Source organism: Cervus canadensis, chromosome 17 (assembly GCF_019320065.1).
Source record: "Cervus canadensis isolate Bull #8, Minnesota chromosome 17, ASM1932006v1, whole genome shotgun sequence".
NCBI lineage: Eukaryota > Metazoa > Chordata > Mammalia > Artiodactyla > Cervidae > Cervus > Cervus canadensis.
The window spans coordinates 31,635,230-31,655,305 of record NC_057402.1 but is presented as its reverse complement, the minus strand read 5'-3'; the positions used below and the strand labels follow the sequence as shown (position 1 = coordinate 31,655,305).

The 20,076-nt window shown below is 31.8% G+C and overlaps 1 protein-coding gene across 7 annotated transcripts in view; it reads right to left on the bottom strand.

The window, feature by feature from the left end:
• NOVA1 (NOVA alternative splicing regulator 1) overlaps positions 1 to 20,076 on the bottom strand; it is a 157,961-nt gene that overhangs the window by 3,021 nt on the left and 134,864 nt on the right. For all 7 annotated transcript variants that reach the window (XM_043489664.1, XM_043489665.1, XM_043489669.1 and 4 more), the window contains one exon: positions 1 to 56. This exon is cut by the window's left edge and continues 3,021 nt beyond it. In XM_043489664.1, coding sequence (XP_043345599.1) covers positions 1 to 56 — 56 coding nt within the window. The remainder of the gene's footprint in view (positions 57 to 20,076) is intronic.

The window sequence follows — 20,076 nt, the reverse complement described above, 5'->3', positions numbered from 1 at the left end:
GCACCTCCCTTCCCTATTATCAGACCTGCTGTGCTGTTGGGAACTATAATCTTTACCTGTAATTAAAAAAAATACGTATAAATAATACTTCTGTTTTGCGCACATACATTATATTACTTTGCTATCCTACAAAAAGTAAAATAGTAAACTGAAAATTAGTTTAAACATAATTTATGAAAGATAGAAATACCACAATTTCTAAATTGACCAATATCACATTGTAATACAGTTATTTTGTGAACTTAGAATTTTCAAAGGAAAAGGCAATTTTCAGTTTTAAATTATTAAACAAAAATTTTCCTTGACTGTGAATTTTGCAGAAGTTATCAAAAAGAGGAAATCATAATATGTCATCAATGGTAACATTTTTACATAGCTCCAAAATCAAAATGCTGCTCATGATTCACCTACTTAGCTTCAAGAATATATTTGCTCTAAAACATATAAAAACAAAGAGCACAGGATTATAAACCAAAGTTAGTAAAGATATAAGTAGGAAAGTTCTACCTTGAGTCCCTTTAAAACATTAATTTCATGTTCCTCGTAATTTTTGTGTTGTTCAATACCTTACTTCATGACTAATATTTTCAGAGATGAAGGGCAATATATTTAGGTAGTATTTTAGCTTTACAACTAAACTGATACCAACTTGTAACCTTAACAATAACTCAAAACAATTAGTAATATAAAAAAATTCAGTAGCTTTTAGGTAGGTTAGGGGCTATTTGAGAGCAGTATTACATCTATCTAAACTTGTAAAATGACTATTTTCATTAGGTAGATAATTCTCTTTTTGGCAGCAATAGCTACATTTAAAAAAATAGACCTTACAATCATACTGCCAAAAATTAATTAAAAGTTACTGCAGTCACATGAATAGTCACAATGATTCACTGTGACCATACGAAGTATAGGCACTTTAGCTAATTTGAACCAAAACATCCAGCCACAAAACTCAGCATGTTTTAAATTATTTAATCATAATTGAATACTATTATAAGATGTATAAAATCAGGATGTTATTTTCCATAACCCTTTCAATTAAAATATAGATATTAACATTTAAAATTATATTTTGGTAGCACAAAAATACATATGACACTTTTTATGACTCACCAGGGGATAAAAAATTGTGAATGTTCTATCACTGACAAAGCACTGAAGTAACTGCTTTCCTTGTCCCAGACATTTAAATGGGCAGAAATTTCAGCAGAAATTTAGTTGAGATACTTTATGAGATATTTCCTTAGTTAATTTTTAGCAAGTACTGCCATGCTGTCTTTAAAACACAGACTTGGGTAAGAAATAAAAAAAAAAAATAGAGCCATGCATTTTTAGGAAGACAGCAAGCAGTGAAAGTATAAACTCAAATTCTAGAATGGGTTACCGCATAAATATATTTACACGTATTATATACACACGCCCCACACAACTTTTCTTCCCATATATATAAATTAAAGTCACAGTAGAATTTTGTTTCATTACAATTTGTCTATATATCATTTTACTTAAAAAAATTAAATTTTTTAGAAACAGTTCTTTGGAATGTCAAATATATCTCTCTTGTTCCCCTGATTAAGTTCATTCATGTTCAAGAACTCAACTGAGAGACAATTTTTTAAACAAGTTAATTTGTTTTTTGTTCTCAGACTTTCTGGTAGAAAATTATTTGTCTGAAATATTGGAATATATTAATGTAATACAATTAGAAAGTTAAACCATGAATACATCTTACACCACTTAAGATTGAGTTAGAATCATCCTTATAGTTTATTCTGTGCACAGGAAATATTAAGAAAATTTACTTTTAAGGATTTACAAATCTGAATGGTAAATATGATTATATTTTATAAATCATGATTTCTTTTCAAAATTAGAAAAAATTTTGCAATAATATATTGTTGAAAACACATATACTGACAAACTGAGGTGTTTTAATGTAATCTTTTATGAAGAAAAACATATTACTCAACTAAGACTTTCAAAAGTGCTATTTAAAAATTTAATATTACTATTGTTTTGCTCAATGTAATGACTGCCTGCATGATTATAACCCAGGAAGAGACTAATAGCACATGAAAGGTTAATGGAAGCTATCCTACAGACTGTCAATAAAAAGTAATGGAACATATAATTTTATAACATCTACTCTAAAATAAGCTTCTATAAGTTGTGTGAAGATTTTGTTAATTTCTACTACACTGCACACCAGTTACTGCAGCTATGACTTTTTTTTTTAACTCTAGGACTAATTGATTAGTTACGTCTTTCTAGAAGAATTGCAAATGTGTACACAATACTTACGTTACTTATACAAGCATACTACCCATCCTTCCTTTTTAAATTTTTCCCTTTAATCATTTTTTCCTTTTAAATATTCAAAAATACTAAAATATTTTCCAGAAATAGTATGTGAACTTTTGATAAAAATAAACATCTTCCAAAATATATATATTTTTGTAAATTGAAGAATTACATCACATCATTTATCTTTATTCTAAAGATGTCTTTATGTGGTAAGTACATTTTCTGGATTTTAGTTTAAATTATTAATGTTTGACATAATCTTCAATAAATACTGTCAGCCATATTTGTTATTTTATCAAATACTGATCAGCTTCCAAATTTTGCTGGTATAACTGATATTCGTCTACATGTAACTAAAGGTGTGTATGAATAGAAGACAGTAGTGATTGCATATTAATATTTATAATGTAGCATTTATTAACTTTAGACAGTTATAATTTTATTTACAATGATTTTAGAAATAGAAAATTAAAGAAAATGTATATGTAGGTTTTTATTAAACTCCAAATTTAATAAATGTAAATACTTAGTAGCCTAGCCAATGAATATGACCCGACTTTTATTTTTGACATAATGACATGAAAAACCTCTTATTCTACTTTTTCTCTGAAAGATTAAAAAAATACATTCATATTTCTTTGCACATTTAATATTAATCCAAAATTGACAGACAGGAAAGAGACCCTCTGAAAGGTAAAAGTTGAGACAAAAAGAAAATATAATTTATTTGCATTTAATATAGTATCTCAGAGAGACTAGTGTTCTGTTTCCATTTTATGTGCCAGATCAGAGCCATAAAGAAATGAACCACAAGTGTGGAAGCTTGAAGATGGTGAGCAACTGGAAAATGGGTAAAGGATGAGAAAAGCAGTGTTGAGAATTATGTGAGACGGCCTACTTGCTTACTTCTTGGACATGGAAATACAGACTTTACCTAAAGGAAAATCTGTGTATTGACAGTGTTTACATCCCAAATGAGATGACAAATAGTTGATTTTAATTGTATCTATGACTTCATTTTCACTGATGCATTCTGTTATCATACTGACATATACATTCTTATTTCTATAGAACTAAAAGAAAAAGAAAGGTTGTATCTTACCATACAATTATTTGGTGTAATAAGTATCAGCTATATCAGATATATTCCTGACATTTGCAAATCACTTTTCCCTTCAGAAATATGATCTATAGTTGCTACCATCCACCCAATCTTTTATAGAAAGCTTATTAAATGACCCATGCCCTATGTTGGGAGCTAGAGATAAAGGATATATGATGATACTGTTCCTGCCTTTACGGAACTCTCAAATCAGTTACAGAAAATAGATGGGTAAATGTATCAGTGCAGTCAAGTCCTAAAGTGTGGGTACAAAAATATATAAAGGGTACAAAGGAGACAGTGTAACTGGAAGAAAAAGGGGTAAGAAAACCTTTGAGAGATGATCATATTTCATTTTAGTAGTATTAGTATCCTATTCTTAACTACAGACACTTCCTGTCAGGTTACTATTATCTCTGTGTTGGAGAGAGTTCCTGTTCAGACCTAAACCCATCTTAGTATGATGATCTGCTTAAATAATGGTGGTATTTTAAAAGAAAAAGAATTGTATTTAAATTTTCCTTATTCCTAGATTATAACTGTTATATCAAAGAAACATGAGAAAACATTAACAATATAATTATACCAATGCCTTGTTTTAGAAAACAAGGAATAAAGCGACTGTTTCTTTATTTGCAACCACAAAAGAAGAACCTCTATGGGAATGCTATGCAAAAGTTAAAAATACCAAATAGGTAGGCTTAAAATTGACATTTTTCTAATTAAAAATAAGCATTAAGAAAAACACATTTACTCCTTTGCCAAATAAGAACTCCCAACTCATTATGGTCTTAAAAAAGAATGAGAGTGTCTGTAGGCATCATTCTTCATTAACATGGCAGGAAAATTACTGAATTATTTCATAAAGCCATACCTTAAAATAAATGCAAAAGAAGTTCAAGTACAGTTTAAGATAGCCCAATTAATGGTATGAACTATTCTATTTAGGGCTTCCATGTTTTACACTACATATGTACTGCTTTACTTTTTTAAAGCAATTCCTATCAACGGTGGTTACCTATTACCTCATTCAGTCAGTCAGCTGACATCTCTTAGGACAAGAGACTCCACTTTGCCTTCAGGAAGTATTCTCTCATTCTGAGTACATGTACTTTAGGTAAGGCTGACAACCTTCCAATGCCTTTAGAAGTGGAAACATGACCTAAGCCTGCATATCACACTTCCCACACCTCTTAGCAAGGTACTGATTTGGAATTGAGCACATGACACAGATGGTCCAATAAGAGCCTTAAGGATCTGCGAAATTGTTGGGATGGAAGTAACCGTGTGATCTAGTAGAACATAAGCTCGATATTACTAGTGCTATCTCGTCAATATATGGAAAGAGGAAGAAGCTGACTGAAAATAAAGTTAACTTAGATAAAAGGAGACTTCAAGAGTGAAAAGAGAGAGAGGTTTCTGATAGCATTTTGGCATCTGAATCTAACCATGTCTAAAGCCAGCACGGAATCTATATAACCCCACTTTTTTTTTTTTTGTAAGTCACTTTGCATTAGGTTTCAATAACTTGTAATCGATAAAATAGTATCCTTGAAAATGTGTTCTTGTTATATCATGTAGCATTTGCCTTTCCAAAAGAAATACTGACATTTTATTGTATCTCTTGATGCTCTAAAAGTCAAGATGTCTTAACTCTGGTAAAGAGGAGTATATGAACTAATGTATCTTTTACTGAGATATACCCTGCATGATCTAACAGGATAAATCTCCATCTGCCTAGGGTATTATCCCTTGGACTACTGAGTTATTAGTGACACTTATTAGTGACCGTTGAAGATGCATGTATCATTTGGGCAGATCCACATTGAACTGCCATGCAGAGTAACTTGCAAAAAGTGTATTTTTCTTTTGATTATAGATTTTATATAAATAACTTCCTTTCTAAAAAGTACTGCTTTGACAAAAAACGTATGACATAGCTAAAATAATGTCTTTTTTTCCAAAAAGAATAAAAAAGCAGCTCTTCCAACTCTCTGCTAGTCTATTTAATCTACTTACTTTTGATAACCAAATTCAAGGCAGTACCATTTTTCATAAGCATGTCTCAGTATCTATCATAAAATACCATGCTGTCTTTTCTCATATATCCTTACCCCCCACCTACTGCCAACACCAGGTTTTAAACCTGGAAGCCATCTGTGCCTTCTCTTGCTTCCTAGATCTCTACATCCTGTTATGCACTGTTGTTTTTTTTCCCTTGTATGGTTCTTGCCAGTCCTACTGTTTAGCCTATCTAAAGTAATGTGTGGTATAATAAGAAGAATCTAGAATTGGTAGTTAGGACATATGGACCCTCACCCTGACTCTGCTGTGTGACCTTTGTCAAATTACTTACTTTTGTCATCGATAAAAATCAAAGACTGTAGGTGTTTTTATTTTAGCTTTATTAAAACACTACTCAATAGCCTTCAGTGATTTCACTCCAGCTACCCACTAAATAATCCAGACTCCTCATGCAGACATTCCAAATTCTCCATCTCTTGTCCCCAGGTTGTCTTGCCAGTTTAATTCTCTATGACTAACTAGTATCCTACGCTGAAGCCAAACTTTACCTGCTAGTTCTCTATATTAGGCGTTTTTCTAGGTCTTTGCCTTTGTATATTCATTTGTTGCAAATGACTAAAATGTTACCTGTATTCCCCACACTGTTCTTCCCCTTAAGCTCACCTATTTTAACTTTGTGAAATCTTAGGTTTTCCAACAGCAGCTCAAATGCAATGAAAATAAATAGATTTATATGTAAGAACTAAATTAACTATTTGAAAGATGGCCATGCAGCAGAGAGAAAGAGAAAGAGTGAGTAAGTGAGTGTATGTGTGTGTGTATGGGAAGGTGTGTGTGTAAAGTATGATACTGGATTCTTACAAAAAAAATAACTTTATCATCTCTAAAATCTGAAATTCAAATTATATTACAACCATACTGAAATCTATGAAAGATAAATGTACAGATGTTTTAATCTTATAAAAATTGAAATCAGTAACATATTTGCTATTAAAAAATCCAATAAAATTATAATTAAATATGCACTCTATGCCTTTTTCTTAATTATTTTTTTCCTATGTTATTTTGTAACTTCCTACTCATTAAGCTTGTGGCTAAGCTTCTTCAGCCATAAAAAAATGTTGTCAGGTTGGTTCTAAAAGACTAGAATACAAACATTTCAGTGTTTACTTGACTAAGTGATAAACTGGATCAATTAATAAGATGACTCAATGACAGTGTCTATTTCTACTGACTCATAACTGGTGTAATTACCTCGCACATCTTGCCTTACTTCAAGCAACTGCATTTTTACCTTAAAATAACTGACTTTTAAAAGCTTTGTGGAAACTGTACTTCCATTTTATATCTTCTTTCAAAGGGCCATACATTACTTTCCCCTCTGGCTGTAAGATACGGCAGAGGATGACAGACAGTATACCTCTTTTTTGTGTCTCTTTGAGATAAGACAGAAAATGAATGATAATCACCAAAAAATTTCTTAAGGCAAATAAAGTTTAACTGAACAATTTTTTTTAATTTAATACATTTCTTTTGCTTTTTCCAGTGAAGAATTATTCCAAGTTTTTTTTTTCTCCTTTTGGTGACTGCTGCATGTTTTAAAAATACATATTATATTTCAAAGAGGGATATACTTAGGAATAAGAAAAACAGGGGAAATATATTCTTTATGGGTTAAGAAAGAAACAAAAAATAGCCCTTCAAACTGTGTCTGTTATGTTGTAGAGATAAGCACTCTAGATATATCAAAAAAGACTACTACTAGAGGTCAAGTAATGATGAAGAAAACATGAGGGTTGTGAATGATAAATTATTACAGAGCAGCTGATTATTTACAAATGAAAATAATTTGGGGTTTGTCTTCTTAGTGCTTACTAAACCAGATTTTACTAAATTGAGGTTAAATTTCTGGAAATCTCATTTACCATCACCATCCACGTGTCAAATTATTAAAGCTCTTTGAAACTATTATTTTCAAATCTTCTCTTTTTAGCTCAGCTATTTCAAGGAATATATAATAAGTTCAGAGTTCTTAATTCTGATTAGTGAAAAATATATTTGGGTTTTTAATATGAAAACAAATATTTTCAACTTAATATTTTAGAGGTTGTAACAATCAACTAAAAAAATGAAAAATAGCTATGAACATGAAAATAGGGCTGTGTTTACTGAAGCAGATGATGGAAAGGTGTGAAAGATAAAGACAGAATAAAAAATTCTATTTTGGATATATCAAGTTTGAAATGCGCCACCCATAAGAACATGTCAAGTAGGTGACTGGCTGTGGGTTTGAGAGTTAACACAGCAATCGTATTTAAAGCCAGAGGAATGGACAAGGTAATCGAGTGGAAGGTAAAAGCGAACAGATAATTCATTAAACAGTGGACAGCAAAGGATTGTGCAGGACAAGAAAACATTTAACATCTAAAATAATCAAAGATATTCAGCAGAACAGCAAAATTAATCACAAAAAAAGGCACACTAAATGAAAATAAGGGACAGGCTTAACTATCTTAATTGCTTTCTTTTAACCTCTTTTCTGTGAAAGTATATTTTGAAAATCACCTTATGTGACACATTACATTATAAAATGAGCATAATCTTTAACTTAGTTTCTCTCCTTCTGTGATCTATCTGGGAAATAATGCCAAACATGGAAAATGTCATACACACAGAACAGTATAAGAGACTATATGAAACTAAAATAATGTGGAAAATATCTATGCACAATTTAAAAATATATATAAATTATATGTAGAATTTGAGTTAAACAGTGTAAAATTATACACAGATAAAACTGAATAAAATAATAGAGGTTGGGTTTCAGATGAGCTTTTTTTCTTACCATATAAAAACTTGTCTTATTTAAAAAGTTTTTAAAAGGAGTCTAACAAAAGGAAATTGAAAAATTATCCCCAAATTAGGCTGCTGTTATCCTGCAAAAGCAGAACAATTCATTTAAAATTAATTTAGTATATTTCCTATATTCATTGAACAATTATTTACTTACTTCTAGGTACTGTTCCTGGAGATACAGAGTTAAACAGAAAGCGTAAGATCTCGCTTTCATGAAGCTTCCAGACATGTGGCATAATAAACACCAATAAGCATTTAAATGTGTATTATAAAATGAGTTGGCAGAAAACCAGATTTAGAAAATACCTAAAAAATTTTTTTGTTTGTTTTTATTTTTTTTTTGACCATGCCGCCTGGCATGTGGGATCTTTGTTCCCCAACTAAGGATTGAACCTGTGTCCTCTTCATTGGAAGCATGGAATTGTAAGTACTTGATTGCCAGGGAAGTCCCAGAAAATACTTGTAAAATTTTAAAACAAGAAAATGGAAAATCATAGTTTTAAATAAGAATCATGTAATTATGCTAAATGCGCATTTAGGAAAACCACTAAAGTTAATCTAGGAATATAAAGTCACTTAAAATTCTGAGTATGGGTTGACTCAATATTCTATAATGTAAGCAAACTAATCTGATAAGATATTATTAGAGGTAAATGCTGAACTATGTTTAAAAACTGATCTCTATTTAAACTTAGGTAACTGAGGTAGCTAATTACTAAGAAAACTTCACAATTTGGATTATTTTGCTTTTACAAAATTTTGATTAAGCCATTTTCACCATTAAAATTTAGTATTATTATTAATTAATGATAGATTGATGTGCCATATTTTTAACATGATTTAAAATCTTATTGAAATCAAATTACAGTTACTTGTAGGTATTTTATATTTACTAATCAAGCTAATTCAACATTTCTTATATTTTAATTTCACCAAGAGTTTTTCTGAAGGCAATAGTTGCTTTTAAAAAAATAATAGGTGTCTACATTTCAGTATCTTATTAGTAAAGGGACATTGATAACTATCACAAATGACTGTCATTGAGAAATGAAAATGTCTTGAATTATTCTCAGTAATACGTGGAATATGAAAACACATACTGACTAATAAATGAAAGCTACAGAAGAATGTCTGCAATATAAATAAACACATTGCTAATGAAAGAACTAAATTATTTTCCTATGTATGTATTGAAGTAATTCACTTCTAATATGTTAATGCAACACAAATAAAAATACTTATATAACTCTTATTTGGCTAAAAGCCATTTAAAGTTAGTTAATGAAACAAACCATTTGCATTTTCAAAATTATTTTTAAAATGTAACTGAAGGACTGTGTCACCAATTGAAGGGAAAAAAATAGCTAAACCAAAGAATAAAATAAAGTATGAGGTATTAGGTTCAGAAGATGAAAAATGTCAACTGGGATATTCCCAAATCAAAGATTAAAAAATTAGAAATAAAAATGAGAAACAAATTTTTATCCACAGTGAACAGATTATCAAACTCTGGCAAAACTACTCTTACTTAAGAGAATATGCAAAAATATTCCTACTTCTAATCATTTTTGAAATAAAACTAAAATGTTGAAAATGTTGATAACTACCCAATTTTCCTATTTTGGGTATTTTCTATTTTATATGGCTTTAATTGAAAGACAAACAAGTCTGTTGAAGACTAGTGCACATTCTGGAGTAATGAAGCATTAAGTGTTTTGGTTATATAAAGGCACATATAATGTTCTGTCTTGAGAACACAGCATCTGCAAGAACTACCAGAGCTATGACTTTAAGGAGAATGCTGACGAAAACAACAAACCACCTCTACCTACTAGGTAGTAGTCCAGAAAAACAAAGAATATTGCCTATCTGCCTCCTTAGCAGCTAATACTAGACAAGGCACTCTGTATTTTTATCAGTGTCCAAACCACATATAGGATGTAAAATAAGGTACATTTCACATTTCATTAACTCTTTTTCCCCTGGGGTGTACCATTTTCTTCAATCTGAAAACTGCAAAAGCCCTAGGCTTTCCATAAACACAAGTACATCTTCATATGAGATGAAACCTTTAGAAGGGACTTTGGAAGGTCACATAACCTGGTATTCACTGAAAAGATGTGTTATAATTCTAACCTGAAAATATTACCAGTGTGCTGCTTTCAGTAGAAATTCTTAATGTGCCCTTAGAAAGATCCCCTGATGTCCATCACTGGCTGTGAAGGACACATCATCCACAGCTCAGCACACTAACGAAGCTAGATGTTTGCAGTGGAATGGGTATGGTTAGGAAGTGCTCATTTAGTCTTTTACCGTAATTTTTGGCAAAAATATTGCTAAATAATCTTTGAAAATAGTAACAATCTGCATATATAAAGATTTCCAAGGTTAGAAAACCTCTAACTGAACTTGGCAATAGTCAAAAAACTACGACGACTATCTGAAAAGACAATTATCCTTTGTATAATATTTCTTCATAGATTTAAATTGTAATTATTAGTAAACCTTTACTGTTCTCAATGATAAAACTAACACTTACCCCTCAATTTCTATACAAGTATGTTTTTCTTTAATGTTTATCAAATAATATTTGAAGTGTTATTTCATAAAAAAGTCTTTGTAAAGGGAAAGTGCTATGTAATACACAATTATGTAATTATCATTTTTAATAAACTACTGTGCATTTTCATATGGTAAATGGTGTTACCCAAATAGAGACTTCAGGAAACGTTTTTCTAACTCTTCAAATATAGATGCATAATCTCATTCTAGATTTATTAAATAAGAATCTCTTGGTAATTTTGATGACAGTAGGATTGAGACCTTTTGCTATATTAACAAAGAATAAAGAAAAATATTACAAGTAATACATAATAATTTAATTTGGCATAACTTTAACATATGAAACTGCCATTTCCTTTGCCCCTTAAGTGTGTCTCTTCTATTCCTGAAGCCTCTCTTGTGACCCTTCTTGAAACTCCTCAAAAGCATCCGACAACTAGGAAAGTAAGGGCGAAGTAGTCCAAACACGTCTAATATCAAAGACAGTCCAATCTTTCTCAATCTTTTGGAAAGTTCCCATTTTAGATTCCTTAAAACATTACATAACATTGTAACTGAAGCCATTATTTTTTTCCATCTTGTTTTACTTTCCCTTAGTTGCCATTTTTATACCAAAGCAGAAATATAAAAAGTTAATAATGTTCACATTTCTTGTCATCATCCTGATGATACACAAACACCAGATATTTTTTGACTATTAAAAAGAAGGCCATGTGTTTCTTGGCAACTTAATTTTCTTGAGTTAATATATTACGAACACTATCCTAGGCCAATTTATGTGGCTCTAATTCATTATTTTAGCTTTACCACATAATATTCTATAATACCGTATTTACTTAGCCACTTTCCTGCTAAAGGTCAGGTGGTTTTCCAACTTTTGCTACAATATACATCTTTGTCTCTATATTTCCATGTATTAGTGCATTAAATTTTACTGGATAGATGCTCAAAAGCTGTAATGATATAGCATTTCTTACATCAACACTGTAAGAGAATGCTTATTTCCTATATCCTTAACCACACTTTTAATTTATAAACACACACACATAGGCCCACACAGAGATTAATTTTTGTGTTCCTGATATATGTGTACTATACATATGCATATAAAATTTTGTCTGGTGAAAAAATGTAATCTTGTGAATGTTGATTGAAATTTTCCTGATCCTTGGTAAGGTTAAACATGCGTTCATGTGGTTATTGGGCATTTCCATTCCTCTTCTATAAACTGCCTTTTCATAATCTTGACCTATTTTTTCTCCTGGATTTTTATTTTATACTATCAATCTAGGGGCTCTCTGTATAGTAATTCATTGTCATATATGCTAAACATATATTTTCAAGGATACTGTCACCTTTTGCTTGTTAACGGTGTATTCTACTATATCAAAATATAAAATATTTGTAAATTTGAATGTTTTAACCTATCCCTTTATGTCTCATATTTCCTTCTTGCTCTAGAAAGTCATCCTCAACTTTATTTCACACACCATAATTTCATCAAATAGTTTTACAGTTTCAATCTTGAATACATTAAGATCTATTTTTATATACTGGACAAGGTAGAGGTCAAAGTTATTTTCTTTCAGGTGGATAGTCAAGTATGCCAGTACCATTTATTAAATAAAACACCCTTTTCTAAAATAAATAAAATGACACTTAAACGTTACTCTGGACCAAGCAGAGTTCTAAATGCTTCTCATGCACTGACTCACTCAAGAATCGGGACCACCCTGTAAAGCAGGCACTGTTATTACTCATTTCACAAACACATAGCACATGGTGAAGTTAAGGATGTTTTCTCAAGTCAGAATATTAGGAAGCAGCAAAGATTTAATTTGAAGCTAGAACTAGAACTATGGCCTAAGAGTACGATTCTCTTTAATTTCTAAATTATACTACCTTTTTAATGAGAGATTATAGTAAGTTCCCATATATAACTTAGGTCTATTTCTGACATCTCTATTTCACTGACCACTTATATTTGCTTGTGTTAATGCCAAATGTGTTTTATTATTAGAGTTTATAGTAAGTTTTAATACTGAGTGAAATACTTAATCTCATACACCTTATTTTGGTAACTATTAATTGTCTCATGGTAAGTCTCAGGAATTTTTCATATGAATATTAAAATCATTTTGTCTTATTTCACTTTCCCATAAAACCAGACAAAAAGGGAATAAAAGGTAAATTGCAACAGATTTACATTTAATTTAAAAGAATTAATGTTTCTATGATATTAAATTTTCCCCTCCAAGGTTACTGTAAGTTTATTTATTTATTAAGGGAATGCTATTTATGTCTTTATATGAAAACTCCATGTTCTCCTAATGCGGATTCAGTGTTTTGGATCAATTTATTTCTAAGAATTCTTGGAGATTTTGATATGAATATGATAATCTATGTTGAGCCATAAGGAACTGCACTCAAATATCAGCAGTTTTATACGGCTCATCCTAATAGCTATGAATACATAAAATCGAATGTGTATAATAAAGTCAGTAAGCTCATTTAAAAAGAATATTTGAATTTCACTATTTTTCTAGGATTTTATTAAACATATTTCTAAAGAATACTATCGTGACATCACATACAACACTGAAGGAAATAAAGCTTAATTTTTACATTTTGCTGGAGAATTATGACATATTTGAGGTAAGAGCTTGACTGGTTTCCTCTGCAAAACAAACAAAAGAATACTTTCAAACTGCTCTGAGTACTAGTGAAGTGAAAAAGTCATCTAACAAAGAAGGCTATGTCCCTTTAACTTAATGTCTTTCAATCAACAGTATTCCTTTTTCTGGTGGCTTACATTTTTAGAGAACTTCTGTGCAAGATTTCATTTGAAGAAAGGATTTTCAAAAATAAAAAATGAGTTTTAAAAACCATACCGACTGTAAGCCTATTCTTCCAACTAATACTAGCCACTTAACAAATATTTATTGAGAATCTATTAATGTTCCAGGCTAGTGGCTCAGTGGAAAATAACCCTCCTGCCAATGCAGAAGACCTGAGTTCAATCCCTGGTGAGGAAGATCCTCTGGAGAAGGAAATGGCAACCCACTCCAGTATTCTTGCCTGGACAATCTCATGGACAGAGGAGCTTGGTGGGATACAGTCCGTGGGGTCACAAAAGAGTTGGACATGACTGAGGGACTAAGCAACAAATGCTTCTGATATATCAGAGAATAGAACAAAGACTACCGTTCTCATGTAACTTGATTTTCTAGGGCAGTGAGGCTGACAATATATAATTGCTTTTATATGATGATAAGCAAACAGCCAACTGATTGGAAAAGACCCTGATGTTGGGAAAAAAAGAGGGTGGCAGAGGATGAGATGGGTGCATTACCGACTCAATGGACATGAACTTGGGTAAACTCCAGGAGATAGTGAGGGACAGGGAGACCAGGCATGTTGCAATCTATGGGGTTGCAAACTTAGCGACTGAATAACAGCAAGCAAAGCATGCAGTGTTCTGTGAGGCAAAAGAAAAAAAAAATACAGCAAGATAAAGGGAATCAGAAGTACTGGGAGAATGGGGAGGCCAGGTTGCAGTATCAAATTGGGTGACCTGATACATACATCTCAAAAGGGTATTGAGAGGCGAAATTTGAACAAAGACTTGATGACTATGAAGTTGTTAGCCAAGTAGATCTCTTTGAGATTGGAGAATTTCATGTAGAGAGAGGCAACAACTTGCCTAATGTCTGCAAGGCAACCCAATCAGGTGGGTTTGCCTAGGGCAGAGTAAGGAGGCAACTGATATGAAATGAAGTGAAAGTGGTAATCTGGCAAGGATATTATAAATTAATTAGATGTCATTTGGAGGATATTGGCTTTCGCTAAGTTCAATGGAAAACTATCACAGGCATAAGCAGAAATTTTATAAGAAATAATTTGCTCAGTGGAAAACAGATTTTGGGGTGCAAAGGTAGGAAGTCTGGGAAATCCATATAGACACTACTGTAATAATTCAGGTTTGGACTAGGGTAGCAGTAGATGTAATGAGAAGAAGTCAATATTCTATACATATTTTAGTGAAAGAGTCAACATTGTTTCTTATAGGAACTGGATTTGGGGTATGAAAGAAAAGAAATGAGAATGAATTCATGATTTGAGATCTGAGAAAATGGTGCAAGGAATTGCTTCAATAGAGATTTAAGGGTTATAGATAGAGCAGGTTTGGGGTAGTTTGTGGACTTCTGAATTAAAGGTGTCCATAAGATATGCATGTGGAAATGTGGAGTGGAAACTTGGATATAGTCTGTAGTTTTGCTCTGATATGTGTATTAGAGATAAATGTGAACCCATGTTATGTGGGATCTGAATCTTTCACAATTTTGGAGAACATCTTTGTCCTCTACATTCAAAATTATAAACATAAAATTAGGTAGAGGGCCTTGGAATAAGCCTGTGCAGGTGAAGAATCTTAAGGTTTAAGCCTCATTATATGCACGCTCAGTCACTTCAGTCATGTCCAGCTCTTTGTGACCCTATGGACTGTACCCTGCCAGGCCCCTCTGTCCACGGAATTATCCAGGCAAGGACACTGGAGTGGGTTTCCATGCCCTCCTCCAGGGGATATTCCCGACCCAGGGATTGAACCCGGGTCTCTCATGTCTTCTGTACTGCAGGTGGGTTCTTTACCACCAAGCCACTGGGGTAGCCCTTAAGCTTCATTAGTTCATACTAAACCTGCTTCTCAATGAAAACATAAATTTTGCATATGTCAGAATATAAAAGCCAAGGTGGTATATGAGGAGGAAGAAAAGTATACATCCAGAAAGAGTTTCAAATATGAAGACCCACTTACTCCAACATTAAGAAGGATGACGGGAGGAACTAGCAAAGGATTTTGAGATGAAGCATATGGCATGATACAAGAGGAAAAAAAAGATTGTGCAATAATATCCTGGAAGTCAAGTAATGAAAGTACATCAAGTAATCAAAGTACACCAAGAAAGTAAAACTGACAACTTATAACAAATACTGTTGACAGACCAAGTTTCATGAAGATTGAGGACAACTGGAATTAATTGTGGGCTCATCTCTGATGTCCTATGCAAACAGTTTTAGCAGAATTGTGGAGGCAAAAATCTGACAGGAATGGATTTAAGAAAAAAATGAGAAGACAAAAAATTGGAAAACAGAGAGTAAACACTTTTGTGAGTTTTGCTACAAAGTAGTGTAAGAAATAGAACATTAGCTGGTGAGGGAAGTGAGATTAAAAGAAGTTTTGTTTTGTCTTTTAAGATGAGAGGAAAAAACAGATATATGTATGCTCATGGGAATGTTACAGAGGTAAAAAACTTGACAGATGAGAGAGAAGGCACAATTGGTGAAGAGATGACCTTGAGTAAAGAAAAAATAATGAGCCTTTAACTTGCAACTGAAATTCTTTGTTTTACACAGAAGCAAGGAAAATTTATCTATGGTAACAGATGAGAGGTAGAATATGTGGGTACAGGTGAAGCTGTGATTTTGTGAAAGCTTTCTTTTTATTGCTTCCATTTTTCTCAGTCAAGTAGGAAGTAAGGTTATGAGCCTGGAGTGCGGCTAGAGCAAGAGACCCTGGGGTGGCACAGACAATTCTTATATGGCTTCAAGATCTCTACCCCCTTGGTGTTATGCCTTGTATAGTTCCCTCCATTTAAGTGTGAGGAGAAATTGTGACCTGATTCTAACCCACAGGATATGGCAAAGGATGGAATGTCACTACTCTGATTAAATTTCACTGTATGGTAAAAGAGAAAGTAATTCTTATCTTTAGGTTCAATAAGACTTCATCGCGCTAACATATAATGGGGAGAGATGTTCTGCTGTCTGCAAGAATCAAACAGCCAAACTGTGAAACGCCAGTAGAGTGGGGCACACAGCAGGAAACGGGGTAGCCTCTAGACTCGGAGACCTTCCTCTTGTCAACAGTCAACAAGTTGGGGTCCCCTGTCATACAGCTACAAAAAACTGAATGTTGTCATCAACCTACATGAACTTAAAATCAGATTAGTCTTCAGTCAGGCCTCCAGATGAAAATAAACCCTAGCTGATACTTTTGATTGCTGGCTTTTGACTCTTGAGCAGATGACTCAGCTAACAGTGGCTTTGACTTCTGATCCATTGAAAACTGAGGTGATAAATGCGTGCAGTTTAAGCCAATAAATTTGTGGCAGTCTGTTACACACAAAAAACTAATACAGGTGTTGAAATGAGACAAGAATTTATGAAACAGACATTCAGAGTAAAAAAGTGACTGGGCTGATGATTACCTGGCAGAATTAGGGGGTCATTTGAGATCTGTGGTCATGAAACTGAAGTGGGACCAGTGACTTTCGTTTGTTTTTTTCTATAACTATAGCAAGGGTTCTATATATGAGTTACCTACTTTCATTTGTTTTGTATATTGTGATATATAATTTCAAATTTGTTATTACATAAATATCTATAAAGCACATGCTTCTGAAAATATTATTTTTACTTTTCTTGAAATGTGAGAAGAATCCCAGGAGAGCTAACATCATGAACCTAAAATTAAGACTGGAACTTAATTTTTGGCACCGTTGATTGATTTAACAAAACCATTCTGTTGAATCAAAGTGACTGAAAAATGTAGAAAGATAACTTATAATTGGTCAAATCCAACAGATTCTGTTTTTTATCTTTTTAAAGTTTAATCACATTGATTAAGACTTTAATTTTATTTCTATCCATATATTTGCTTCTTAAAGTTCCAAAGTGTCAAACTTGCACTGTGCAATATGCACAGACAGAAAAGTGTAAGCTGTAAAAATATTAGCCCTAACTTTCTTTCTTAATAGGGAAATAATAGAAATCTGATTTACAAGTTAGACAACAAGGAACTTTGTACTCTCACTTGAGAAGAAAACAACTACATAGCATCTAAAACTATCTTAAAAAGCTTACATACATGTTGATTATAGAAGTATTTTAGTGTTGAAAATGCAGCAATATTAGTATCACAGAATCTTTCTTTAAAGATAAAACTTAGTTTAAATAAGCTGTTTTATGCTGTATTAGTTACCATTTTAAAGAATAATCTTCTTTTCATTATCATTTGAAAGAAATTTCAGAAAAAATAAGTAAACATAGCTTACACTTCTATGGTGAGTAGTACATTCTAGTGCCATTCTAAATATAATGAATTTATTATCTCAATTTCACAGAAGGGGAATCTGAGGTCCAATTTACTCAGCAAATAGCAGAACAAAGATTTGATCATAGGCAATTAGGCTCCAGTAAACTTTTAACCACCATTCTATAAGGCTTCTCATATGATAATCCTTCAGTTTTCCAGGGGAAATTATTACAGATTCATAACATTGTAGTCTGATCTGTGAAACAGTCTGACTTGTGGAAATACGAAGGTAGGAAGGTAAAATTCAGTATGTACTGAAGCATCATAGTCATTTTTAAAAGAACAGAGAAGATTTTTAAACACCGAAACTACAGATAAAACTTATTTTCAATGTACTTTCTGTGCTTTTTATTTTGGGGTTTTTAAAATATTAATAGTCTTTTAGTTCCTTTTAATAGTTTGTAACACAAACCATTTAGTCTAAAGAAGACTCAATCACAACTCACTTAGCCATTATTGATGAAATAGGATAAACAGCTGTCTAAACTGCTTTATGTTGGTTTATGAAAATTCACATGGAGAAAAGTCTGCAGTGATTTTTAACAGCAGAGGACATCAGATTAGCTATAAGACATAAACAATAATTTTAACATAAAACTACAGACATACCTGCTAAACTGCTGGATAAGGATAAAGTAAAAGTACCAGAAACGAAAGTCATATTATTATAGGCTTAAGAGTCTATTTTAAATCTGGAGAGTTTAAGATGATCACATTAGAACCCATTTTTCTATCTTGGTTATTACTCTTATACATCTAAGTCAATTATAGTGAAGCTGAATTAATTAGGACTATCCACAAGAAACAACTGTGAGCTATCTAAGGACTGAATGAACAACAAAAACCAAATTATCTTCTCTACTACAACATGAATAGAGTCTATTGGGAAATACTGTGGGGAACGAAATAATTACAGACTATTAATAACATAAAGATGGAAGAGAACTATAACTCCTTCAATGAACTTAAGGATTTTGTTATTTTACATCTTGCCTCAAGTTATCCAGGAGGTATTATGCTTGTTTGTACAAGAATAGAAGAAAACAAAGTATAAATAAAATATTTTTACTAACTGATGACTGTGCACAGAGTATAAAAACACACATGACTTAATTTTCCAAATTAGAAAAATATCTAGAGGTGGATGTGTTAACATAGCTAGAGGGTAAAAATATTATATCAGTAAACCTTAAAAAAATAACCTTTTTAATAAATCATTTTATAAAAATCATGTTTCCACAAAATAAATACAGGAAAATACAAATCTAACTTTAAAGACAAAATTATTGTCGGTTTTTCTTTCTAGATCCAGAATGTTTTACTTTTTATGTTGAGAAAAATCATTTGTTTTTAATGAGCGTTGTATTCAATTGTCTTGTCTTTATTTGGAAGAGAATGAAGCAGAAGAGGAACACTAAAAATATAAAGTCAATTGTTTTCACAATAGTTTTCTAATTCATAAAATTAAAACTCATAAGAGAAAAAGTATGAGTGAAAATGTATATACACTTTTCCAACTTCATGCATCAATAATACAAGCTTGCTTCTCACTTCATGTAGCACCATTACCTTTAAAGAAAAGAGATGTGTTTCATCACTAGAGATGTGTACTTTTTAAACCAATTTACTGGGGCTAAAATGTGAGCATTATCAAGAATTTCTGTTTGAAGGGAACACTATTGCATAAAATAAAAATCAAGCTCCTACTACAGAATTGCATTCTAAATGTTAGTTTTCCCTCCAGTTATTTAAAAAATTTTCCTGAGGTTGCAAAAGTATTAGAATCAATAAATGAGCAAAATAATTCAGATAGGCTTATCTTAGATCACATGCAAAAGCCACATTTAATATATTTAGCAAATATAGCTCAAAGTTAATAATTAGTCAACTGCATGAAAAATATATTAAAAAGATAAGCTCATTTAATATTTAAATAATTCCATAAGGCTTTATATTAGTAAAAATGTGGAAATATTAAAGAAAATTATATTTCTCACCTAAATGAAGCTCAATTCAGACAAAATGAAAATGTGTTTAATCATTTTAATAAATATATTTTCAACATTTC